General features: G+C 29.2%; 1 protein-coding gene across 1 annotated transcript in view; it reads right to left on the reverse strand.

Moving 5' to 3' along the window:
- LOC111635601 (integrin-linked kinase-associated serine/threonine phosphatase 2C-like) overlaps positions 1-12,409 on the reverse strand; it is a 33,501-nt gene that overhangs the window by 13,878 nt on the left and 7,214 nt on the right. Inside the window, exons 2-6 of the mRNA XM_023380608.1 lie at positions 9,668-9,835; positions 9,451-9,568; positions 5,528-5,634; positions 4,916-5,097; positions 3,080-3,201 (exon numbers count right to left, since the gene is read on the reverse strand). Coding sequence (XP_023236376.1) covers positions 3,080-3,201; positions 4,916-5,097; positions 5,528-5,634; positions 9,451-9,568; positions 9,668-9,835 — 697 coding nt within the window. The remainder of the gene's footprint in view (positions 1-3,079; positions 3,202-4,915; positions 5,098-5,527; positions 5,635-9,450; positions 9,569-9,667; positions 9,836-12,409) is intronic.

A 12,409-nucleotide genomic window follows, 5' to 3' on the forward strand; every position in this document is an offset into this window, starting at 1 on the left:
CGCGTAAGTCGGGGTATAATTTCGCATATAAATACATACAAATAATTTTTAATTGGGGCTGGAGACTAAAGAAAACAATAATTTAGAAAAAAATGTTTAATAAAATCTTAGATAATACGTATGTATAACAAATTATATTATTGTACAATTTTTCACATTTACTTGATTATCACACCATAATTTTAACATTGTTTCCATCTCGGATAATACTGTGACGTTTACGAATGATGCTTGAATTTAAAGATTGAGCATTTTTTACAGCTTCAAGAATTTTTTCTTTACCTTTTATAATTGTTCTGACCATCGATTCCAGTAGATCAAACTTCTTTGCTAATTCACAAATTTTCATTTTTGTATCAAAGTCTTTAATAATGTTAACTTTACATTACAAAGATAAAGTTTTTCTTTTCTTGTTTGATGCAGAAGAATCAGTTCTACTTCATTTAGATGACATAGTAGAGTCTCTCACATCTCCATAGATATAACAAACACAGAAATAAATAACACAAAATAAATTGTAGCTATATGTTGATTCCACACAACACGTCTGAACATGTAAGCTGTGTGGGGGGAGTGAGTAATCAAGAATTGTGTAGCGCTCAAACAAAAGACGAATCGATGAGATTTGAAAATCGCGTAACTCCGTGTTAGTGTAAGTCAAGGTATTACTTTATTTGTATTAAATATCTTTAAAAAGGGATTAAAGGCTTATTGTTAATTGTAATTGAAGAGTTTTTATTTTTTTTTACATGATTTTTTCAGCTGTATTTAAGGAGATGTTATCTTTATAGATGAGTTTTTTCTACAATTAAAACCATTTTTCTTTTGTCTGATTTTTTAAACTATTCAGTAAAAAGGTTTCTCTCATTTTTTTTCAACTGTAAATACATTTTTTATTTTCCTACAATTTTTCAACAAAAATAAAGCAATTTGAACATTGATTAGTTTTTCTCTTTGCTTTAGAAGTGGTTTTTTTCTACTTTGACTAAAGTAGAGATTTTTCACAGTGGTAATAATGCGAGCTAGAACTAGTATGATCAACTCTCATAACTACATGATCCAGCTCTGCAAAACTTCTAGCTTTGGCCACGTTCTTGGACAGTTCTTGAACTGACCATTGATTGTTGGGTGCATAACAAATTGGCAGGCCAAAACCCAAAGTAATTCTAAATTACCAAAATATACTTTTCTATCACTGGAAATGTCTTCAGACTACTAAACCTGTTCAGCTTCCAGCTTCAGGTTTTCAGAGTTTGTATTGAGTACATTGAATAGAACACATGTAGAATTCAAATTTGAACAGGTCAGTATAAAACATGTGCCAAGTTATATTATATCACCTCAGCTATAATGATATTTTGTACATGCTTACCATGCTTTGGATAGCTGTATCTCATCCCTAGAGTTGATATAATTGAAATTATGTCTGGCTCTAAATACTTCAAATGGATTAACAGTCTGATGTGGTCCCAATTTTTAGAGGATTTGGTGAGCTGGGCCTGATTTAATTTAGCATCTATATGGTCTTCTGAGGGAAACCTTGACAGGGCAGTGGTGACTTTTGAGTACTTTATATATCATATCTGTGTTTACATAGCCTCTGTTATATTGACCTTTTGGTGGCATTCAAATAGACTAGATTCCAAACCTCTCGTTGAATCCCTAAACTGCCAGAAACTCCCAAGAGTGTATAGGGTTCCATTAAGAGACAAGAGATTTGGGAGAGATCTAGTCTACACAGAAGGGTACCACCAAAAAGTCATCAGAAAAAAGATATGTGAACACAATTATGATACAAAGCACTCAAAAATCACCACTGCCCTGTCAAGATTTGCCTTGGAAGACCCTTCTCATCAATCCTCTACAAATTGAGACCACATCAGATTCTTAGAGTCCAATGAAATATTTAAAGCCAGACATAATTCCAATTGTATCAACTCTAGAAATGAGATACAGCCATCCAAAGCATGTCAAGCATGGTAAGAAACATTATTATAGCTGAAGTGATCTGATATGGCTCAGCCTGTTCAAATTTGAATTCTACACATGCATTCTATTCAATGCATTCCAGTTCAATACAAATTCTGAAAATCTGAAGCTGAAATTAAGTGGATTCATTAAGTCAATATTTAAAACCTTGGCTGACAGTATTTTATTTTTAACCTGTCCTGTGTTATTCCCGAAAATATTCGTGTTGACCTCATTGACCTGTGTGGGCGATCCCGAATATTTTCGTGTTTACATCAGAACGTTTTTGATACTAGATGTCACTATGCGTCACAAATTTTATATTAAAACGAACTTTTGAAATATAGGTTTTTTTGTTTCTATATTTTTCAATATATTTATTTTGTTTGTGCAACATAAAAAAATAATTTTTAATGATACAGTAAACACGATTATTATTTAAAAACAATTTTTTTTAGGCTTAACATTGACAAAAATTCAACATAGCATACAGGCAACAGATAAAAATTTCAACATCGGATAGGTTAAAGAATATAAAAACATTATGAATATCTTCACTATCTTTCTGTTTTTTACACCAGTGACAATCCAAAACAGAATTCTTATATATAGTAACAACCTTTCTTTTGGATATAGCCTCAAAGAAAAGGTTGTTACTGTATATAAGAATTCTGCTTTGGATTGTCACTGGTGTAAACAACAGAATGATAGTGAAGATATTCATGATGCTTTTATTATTTAAAAAAAAAGTAATTCATTGTTCTGTTCACCTAAGAGGTTTTGGAGAATAGAAAATTTTTAATCCATTGTCTGAAGAAGGCAGCATTTACTTAATTAAAACTATATCAATAGTTTTTATAATTATGCTAAGACTGGATGTTTCATTTATTGAATAAAAGGTGCTAAAATCAGATTTCACTGTAGTATATCTACATATATATACACACAGAATAAACATCTTTAAAATGTCTTTAGCATGTAATATGTTGTGTATAATTTAGCAAAATCTATTATTAAATTTATTGATAATTTATTAATCAGTTAATGTATGTATGTATGTATGTATGTATGTATGTATAATTGAAATTAATTGATATGAAACTTAGCATACCTTACATAGCCACCTGCTTTTTGAATTCTCATTCTTTCTTCATAATCAGTTGGTGAATGATCTTTACTCAGATTCAAAGCCATATATTTTTTACTTTCTTCATTAAAACGACATAAAATTGCCTAATGAATGTTTCAAAATTTAATATTTAAAAATCATTTAAAAGTAAATGAAAGGTATAACAATAATATATAACAAGTTTTATCAATTGATTCTTTCTAGAAATAAATAAGTAATTTACTTAGTTTAACAAATTAAAAAAGAAATGAACTAAAGCCATTTCTTTTCTAATTTATTAAACTAAGTAAATAATAAACCTGATAGTCCGATATATAAGTAATCTATCAATTGTGTCATTCAAATAAATAAATCAAAACATTTCTAGCATTATTTTTGCACAATATTAGATAAAATTTTCAATATTCCTATTTCAATAATTCAGTCTTATTATACTACTTATCAGAACTATCATCTGGCATGTAAATCATTATATTCTATTCTTATAACTGACTGCAAAAGTTATCAGAAATTGTTATGTCATTTTATTAAAATTTTAACATATTCATGGCAATTTGCTTAATAGATACTTCATAAAAATATATTTTTGTTTTATTCATAATTATGCTTTTAAATTTTAATAAAATTTATGTTTTAACTTATTATATTTGTAAGTTTTATTATAATTTTTAAGATAAGACACACTTTAAATTTTGCATGTTTTTATAGTACTGGTAAATTTATGATCTGAGATGCTGAAGCATAAATACTGTACATTTATAATACAGTAATATATTAATTAATAATATTTTACTTGATTTTATATAATTTAATTATGTTATAAAATTGATAAACGATAATAAATATTCATACATGGTATAATCTGAATCATAAATTTAAAGATTACATAATGAATCAAAGTCTATAATATATAGAAAAATATATACAGAAATAAATTTGTTATCAGAATGACAGAGAAATCTACTCATATCTTCATTTGATACATTTTGACAATATTTTAACTAATTTTTTTCCTCATATTTTATGTAATGATGACTTGCACCAATGTAACCAAAATATAAATTTAAAATACAAAAACTTACAGACAAAATCAATACTGCTTAATCAATACTGAAAAAAATCTACAATGGTCTTTTATAGATACTAACCATTAACAAAGAATTTGAATTCAATAACACAAAAGATGAATTGTTCGATTAATACACACAACACATTATGAATACCACATAGTAAATATTAGTAAGAACAGGATTGAGAGTCAATGTAAATACAGTAGAGCATCGATTATCCGACGCCCGACTAATCGTCACCTCAGTTAACCGACTGCATTCTAGTCGGCAAATTCAAATGTCCGCTAGTGATGTGGCACTACAATATTTAGCTATGTCTTGGCTACTTTAATATTATTTTTACGTGTTTTAGCTGGCAACACTGGATCGACCATGAAAGGGACCTAGTATTTAAACGAGGCTTAATTTTCTAATTTTTAACGATACAATAGCAACGATTATTATTTTTAAAAAAAATTTGATATGCTTAACATGGAGGAAAATTCAATGCGAAGTAGGTTAATAGCGATATACTAATATACTAATTAGATGGGATATAATGATATACTACACTAATAATGGATTTTTTCATACTTTTCGGTTATCCGACTTTTCAATTATCTGACCAACCCCAGTCCCCAAACAAGTCGGATAATCAATGCTCTACTGTATTCAAAATTCAATATGAATTATTTAAGAAAAACTGCCAGAAACAAGATTCCTTTTATGAATTAAAAATACTTAATGAAAGTTTAGATTAATATCTTACTTTGCTGTCACCAAGATTTGATATATATAGTGTATTATTGATTTGTAATACAATTATCGCAGTTGTTCCATCTTTCCATGTTGGTTTACTTTTAGCTGCTTCCTTTAAAAACTCTTCATCTGTCTTTTTAAAAGTTTCTAACAAACACTTTTTTATTTCTTTCTCAACTTGTTCGACATTACCTAGGAGAATAAAGTGCATGCAGTTATACAAATTAAAAATTATATAAACTGAATAAAATACAATGAATCCTGCATAAGAGGGAACATCATTTTGTAAAAAGGAAATTTAATAATTTTAAAACATGAATATTTTTGTTCTTGTATATGAGAACATTTTTGACATTGATATTAATTCCATTCCATGCAGGTTCCAAAGTATTTCTGATGTCATACTAACCCTTAGAATTAATATTTTTGGCAATTAATATACTGCAACTAGAATTATTATCACCTGCAAAACTGCCTATGGTCGATAACTCTGTTTTCACGATTAACTGTGTGAAATCCAGTTTTAGAGACTGCCATAGTTATCGAGTACAACTGACCTTATTACTAATGTGCCAAAAATGTCTAAAAAAGTTCAGACAGAAGCTTGAACACATGTTGGTACCCTTGGGAAAGCTGCTTGCTAAACTATCAGGAAACCTATCGGCAACATGTCTTGAAGCACGGGCTCCTCCATGTCCATCAAATACACCATACAGCGCAACTCTGCAACTATAGTAATTACAGAATTATTGGAGAAAACAATGTAAGTTTTATTGTAATAATAAATTTATTGTGTAATTTTTATTTCCTATTATAAAACATTTTTATAACAAATTTAATATAATACAATCATTCATTCAGAACTGAACACTTATTTTGTTCAATAACTCTTGACTGCACAGTCACATTTGAATAACATGTAACGTAAAACATACTTTGGTTGTTTGCTCTATCATGAAATAATCACTCTGTGTTTCATATTTTCATTTTATACAAAAATATTCCATGTAATATTAAGTTGTAAGGAGTTCATTTTCTTATTTATTTTAGAGTATTTTATTCCATTAAAAATAGACTACTGTACCTTGCCTGGACAAAACTGAAAAACTAAAAATGAAACTCATCTTACTATAATAGTTTTGAGGGTGATGATATGACATGGAAAGAAGATTGCTAGAGTTACCGTATTTACTCGCATATAGGATGAGGTGTGACCTTAAACATCAAAATAAAGAAAATTAGATTTATTAGATAAATTCTAATTTTATTTTGTTTAATCACAAGTAAAATATCAAATGAACGTAAATGCACACAGTGTCTCACAAAAATTACTGGCATTTTAAACTTTATGGAAAAATCTTGTAAAATCGACAACATAATTTGTTGTCGATTTTACAAGATTTTTCCATGTAAAGTTGGACAACCGGATACCTTTCTTTTGCCAATTCTTAACAGTCAAATCCACTCTCCGTCGATTACACTTATGAGTTTCTCTGAATTCTGATTTCCGAATAATCATGTTTTCACTTGGGAATGGGTTAAAACGTATATTGTACTTCCATGTAATTTTGGAATTTCAATCTGGAATTCAATTCAAAAGCTTTGCTTTTCCTATTGCTATTCATCTTTATTCTTGACAATTTACAAGAATGATTCAAACAACCCAGATAAAACACTTTTGTTTTAAATACAAGAGGGTAAGCATTCTGTAAAAATGAAAATATACAGTTCACAAAAATTATTTGCAAAAATGCAAAGAATCTTTTGCTTGTGCCTATAGGAAGACCTAGGAATTTGAAGCTGTAATAAATGAATAAGAACCTCATCTTATATGCGAGTAAATATGGTAAATAAATGTTAACTTTAAGTATGTAAATAGGGTTGAGTGGGCATATCAATGTAATGTCACCATTCTTAGCACTATAAAAGAAGAGATGAGCTGCGAATAAGACAAGGTGAGGCTTAGTGAGGTTAAGGAAAAAAGGCTTTCGATTTGGATGACAGATTAAAAGTTTCTTCTTGGTGACAATTAGGCAAGTTAATTGTAAGATTACTTTGTGAAATTCCTGTATATAGTCCAGTTTCATATTTCTTGTCAATTCTTGTGGAGATTAAGATAATTCTAAGTTAATTTTAACTAAGTTCTCCAAGTGTCAGAGAAGTTTTTGTATATATCTTGTTTTACTTTTGATAGGATAAAGTATCCTTTTATATTTGAATATTTTCTAACTTATTTCATATTGTATATAGTCAGTCAAAGAATGATAAATAGAATTTTTAGTTTTTGAATGTTAGGTAATTTCTGGGCTTCCGAAAAATTAGACATTACAGTGTTCAGTCCAGAGTGAATCACCCCATAGTTAAACAATTACAGACAGAACAATCATTAAACTATGCTATATTATCTATTTGCCTAGAGGTATTTCAGCAATTTATATGAAATTGAAGCTAGCATATTGAATGGACAAAAAATTTACAAAGTTAATTTTAATTTTGTAAACTTTTTTTAGTTTAATTATTAATTATGTAACTTTTTTTAACAACAAAATATCAAAATCCTAATTATAAATTGCAAAAAACATTAGCTGTATATGAAACAGTAAATATTTAGATGTTGATATCATTGAATCAAGAGAATTGTTTGTTTGAAATGATGGAGTTTTGACCAATACAAATATATTGTTATTTGATATAAAGAACATAAGTACGAGGGCAGTTTTTTGAAGCACCAATGGTCCATAAAATAAAGACAAGTATATATAACAAAATGAATTTATTACCAAAAATTAGGTACAAACATGGTTACTTTTCGATGTAATCACAGTGAAGATTGAGGAATTTGTCATATCTGTAGACAAGCTTTTCCATCCCCTTGTCATTAAATGTTGCCACCAGTGAATTGAGATGGCCTTAACAATGTTGTTTTGAAAATTGTCATTAGTCTTAAACCTCTGCCCTGCTAGCAACATTTTCAGTTCAGGAATGAGATGGAAGTCTTCACACATTAAAAAGTTTTAAGCTGGTTGGAAGTCTTCACCACCTTTAAACACTCAGCGTATAGCCCTGATTTAGTGCCAAGTAACTTCCACCTCTTCCCTGAACAGGAAAAGTGGCTAGGAGGGCAGAGGTTCGAGACTAATGACGATCTTCAAAACAACATTAAGGCCCTCAAGTTATTGGTGGCAACATTCTATGACAAGGGGATGGAAAAGTTCATCCACAGATATGACAAATTCCTCAATCTTCACGGTGATTATGTCGAAAAGTAACCATGTTTGTACCTAACTTTTGGTAATAAATTCATTTTGTTATTTACACTTGTCTTTTTTTTATGCACCATTGGAGCTTGAAAAAAACAGCCTACATATATATTGAACACATTGAAACAACATAATTATATATTTACTGTATAAATGTTTTTGTATATTGAATATTAAACACAAAGAAACAAATGCACAAAATATTATTAGATGAGGTCTCAAAAATGTTTATTTTTGAGACCTCATCTCATCTTCAGGTGTGAGATCCAAAGCAAAGACAAAAGATCTTAAATGAATAAAATGTTTTTGAGACCTTTGAGATATACTTCTGCTTCTATTATCCTTCAATTTGTTTCACTGGATTTATATACTATTTAAAATAGAATTCTTTAAATCAACAATTTTACATTTCTAATGCTGTCATTTATTTGGTTTCTTTATAGTTTAAAGTTAATGTGAAACCAGATATTTCCTATTTTCAAATTTGATATATACAGTCAACTCCAAATTATCTATGGTAATGGGTGGCACAACTACTGTGGATAATCAAATTCCATGAATAAAAAAAAAAAAAAAAAAACACTACAAATGCTTAGCTAGCTATTTGAGACTTCTTGGAGATGTTCTATTTAAACCAGAAATGAAACTAGATGGTTGTTAGTTAATGAACAGTTTGAAGAAATAAGCAATTATCAAAAAACATGTGATTTTTCACATTATAACAACTACACCATACAATAGCATATAAAAAAATGAAAAATATGTATAATAAATAACAACATTTGTAAAAATTAAAATTAACAATAAAATATAAAATTAATAATAAAACTCACTATACTGTAATAAATTCAAAAAATGGTAATTAGCATTTTTTTCAAAAATAAATTATTATTACATATCATCATCATCCCCACTGATGAAAATGGAACATACCAAGTGACCTGTACAGCTGATCAGTTTGATGGATGACTAGCTGGGGTTGTAATTGACCTTGTCCACAGGTGTCCATAACACAATTTGCTTGTGGATAATTGGGAGTTGACTGTACTTAAATCCCCAATTTCTCTATTTTTATTAGTTTATTTCAGTTATTTCTATTATCTGTATCAAAAATCTATTATTAAAAAGTAAGAAAGCAGCCAAATAAAGACAGCATTATATATATATATATATATATATTTTTTGTTTAAATATATGAAATAAATTTCAAACATTCAAAAACTATCGATTATAAAAAGAATAAAATCTAAGTGTTATAAAAAGTTTTATATATGTATATACATACATGGAAGAATCTAAATGAACTATGTTTTTGTGGAATGTATCAAATAAAATATGTGAATCTTGCATTTCTTCTCTCTCTCCTTTTCTCTCTGCAAAAAATCCTTGTAATCCATACACACCTTAAAAATATATTATATATTAATTTAAAAAATTAAATTTAAATGAAATATTTTTAATAATTGTCTAAATCTTTTCCTAAAGGGAAAAAATAATAATACCTGTAAGAGATTTTTTTGGTTTGGATATATTAGGAGTGTCATCTGCTTTTCTCTTCATGGCAGCATTAGAATTCATATTTGAAGGTGATGGTAAATCATTAAACAATGAATGGATTTTATCATCTGAAGGAACTGAAGAAACTTTTTTAGGAATTTCTTTGATCTTTGCTGTAAATAGTATTTAATTATTTCTTTATTATATTGAACTGTAAATTATTATTAAAAGAAATTTTTATTTTTAAAGAAGTTATTTCTTCTTTAAATTATTAATATTTATTTAATATAATATTTAATTAATTCAATATTAATGAATTTATTTATTCATTAATATTGAATTCTAAGTACAGTATAAAATTTGTAAACAAATTTTATATCTACTCTATATACACTACCCTACAATAACGGAATGGACACCTGTCAAGTTGGTGATGGTGGTGTTTTTTGTGGTATGGCCTGGGACCTTTGCATGTTGTTCCTGGTAAATTGAACATCTATGCCTACATGAACATTTTGGACAATCAGGTTCTTTCTACGCTCTGGCAATTTTATGGAATGGACAAATTTACTTCCAGGACAACAATGTTCCATGTCATGTTGCAGTCTCTGTGAAGCAGTGGTATCAAGATACAGATGTCAACTGTCTTCGTTGGCTTGCTCAGAATCCTGACCTAAACCCAACAGAACATTTGTGGGACGAGTTAGAGCAACGCTTAAGGACCAGGGAACCATGTCCAAAATATACAGCTGAGCTGGCGACATTCTTGAAGCATGAATGGACACAAATACCCATAGCTGTGTATCAAAACCTTGTTGAAAGTATGCCCAAAAGGGTTGCTAGTATAACTGCAGCACGTGAAGGATCTCCTATTAAAGCATGTATTCTTTACCCTATGCCATCACATCTTGCTGTCCGGTCCATTATTGTAGGGTAGTGTATATGAAATACTTTGCTTAAAAATCATCAAGGAAAAAAAATAATAAGCAGTGGCACTGAGAATTGATGAATCTTCACAAAATTTCTTTTATGAATAGCCTATATTGGGAACAAGTGGGCAAAACCCATGCAGTGAGCAAACAAGAGTTGGGCCATCTACAGTAGCAGAGGAAAAAAGTAGAAATGATATCACCTAAAATCAATGAATTATCACAAAGCTTTTGAAGGAGTAGAGGGCAAAACCTCCCTAATATATACTAGGAAATATATATATTATATTATATATATATTTACATCTTTTTGTTTCTTTATAAGAAACAAAAAGAAGATGTAAGCTTAGATCTGTGGATTTAAATGCTATCACAAGTAAATAGCATTAAAAGGGGGAAAAAATGCAAGTAGTGGTACATTACCAGACAAGTGCAAAATAAAAAAAGAATAAAAAATTTTTCATTCTATGTTTGATCTGAAGATGAATATGGACAACATATAAAAATATTTATCAAATTATTTAAAGTGACCTCTAAAAAAGTAATTTAATGAAGCTTCGTAATTTTTTCAAAGGGGCTGTACTCTGAAAAGCAGTATATAAATCTAAATATTCAAAAAGAAGTTTGAATTGAGAAAGTTCTTTTTTGGAATACAGGAGTGAAACTTAGTTATGCATCAATATCAGTGAGAACAAAGAAAATGATAGTTTCTTCTGATAAAGAAAGGTTTACAAAGATAGAGTAGAGTGGACCTTAACTGACAAGTGGTTTTTGCATGCCTATAGATTCAGAAAATATTAAATGGTAAGAAATCATAGCTCAGATACAGTAAACCCTATGTTTTAATCAACCAAAACATTTTTGAAGATAGAACTATAACAGGATCTGTTAAAGTTAAAGTTTGTTAAAGTTTATTGGCACAAGGGCCATACAGGCCAAGCTGCGCCATGGCAAATGGTATATATAAATAAATAAATATATATATATATAAGATGTTCAATATAAATAAATAAATAAATAAACTAATCAATAACAAAACCACATATAACAATATACATATAAATAATAACAAGATGTATACATAAATGAATAAATAAATAATCAACAAGGTATATATATAAACGTAACCTACATAAATAATTAAACATGTTTATAAATATTATTCACTTTCAAAAAGTTCAATAATTTGTCAAGATTTGGCCTCTGGCCCAAAATCTCTCTCAGACTTGCATTTCCAAAATGCTGTCTATGACTTTGATCAAAAGCTGTGCAGTTGCAAAGCATGTGTTTTACACTTAGAAAGCAGTTGCAATGCTCGCATACTGGCTGGTCTTCACCCTTCAAAAGGTATTGATGAGTCAACCGAGTATGCCCAATTCTCAAACAAGTAAGAATTACTTCAGATCTCCTGTCATACCGTTTATTATGTGTCCAATTTTCTATATTTGGCTTAATCTCATGTAGTTTATTGTGGACTTGTGCGTTCCACACGTTTTGCCATTTCTCTGCTAGTCCTTTTTTAACTACTAGCTTCAAATCATCTCCTTCAATACGCATTATATGCTGTAAAGGAGTAGCTGACTTTGCAGCTGCGTCAGCTTCTTCATTCCCTTTTATACCTACCTGGCCTGGGACCCAACAAAATTTTACAAAGAAATTACTCGCAGTAAGATGGCAAAACAATTTGCGAATTTTAATCACTATAGAGTGAGAACTAGGTTCACATGAAATCAAAGCCTGAAGTGCACTAACTGAGTCAGTGTAAATAACACAGGAACGATGACCTTTCCTATTTATATACTTTAAAGCTAAATGAAT

The sequence above is a fragment of the Centruroides sculpturatus genome, unplaced genomic scaffold, assembly GCF_000671375.1.
Source record: "Centruroides sculpturatus isolate CEXI.00-Female unplaced genomic scaffold, Cexi_2.0 scaffold867, whole genome shotgun sequence".
NCBI lineage: Eukaryota > Metazoa > Arthropoda > Arachnida > Scorpiones > Buthidae > Centruroides > Centruroides sculpturatus.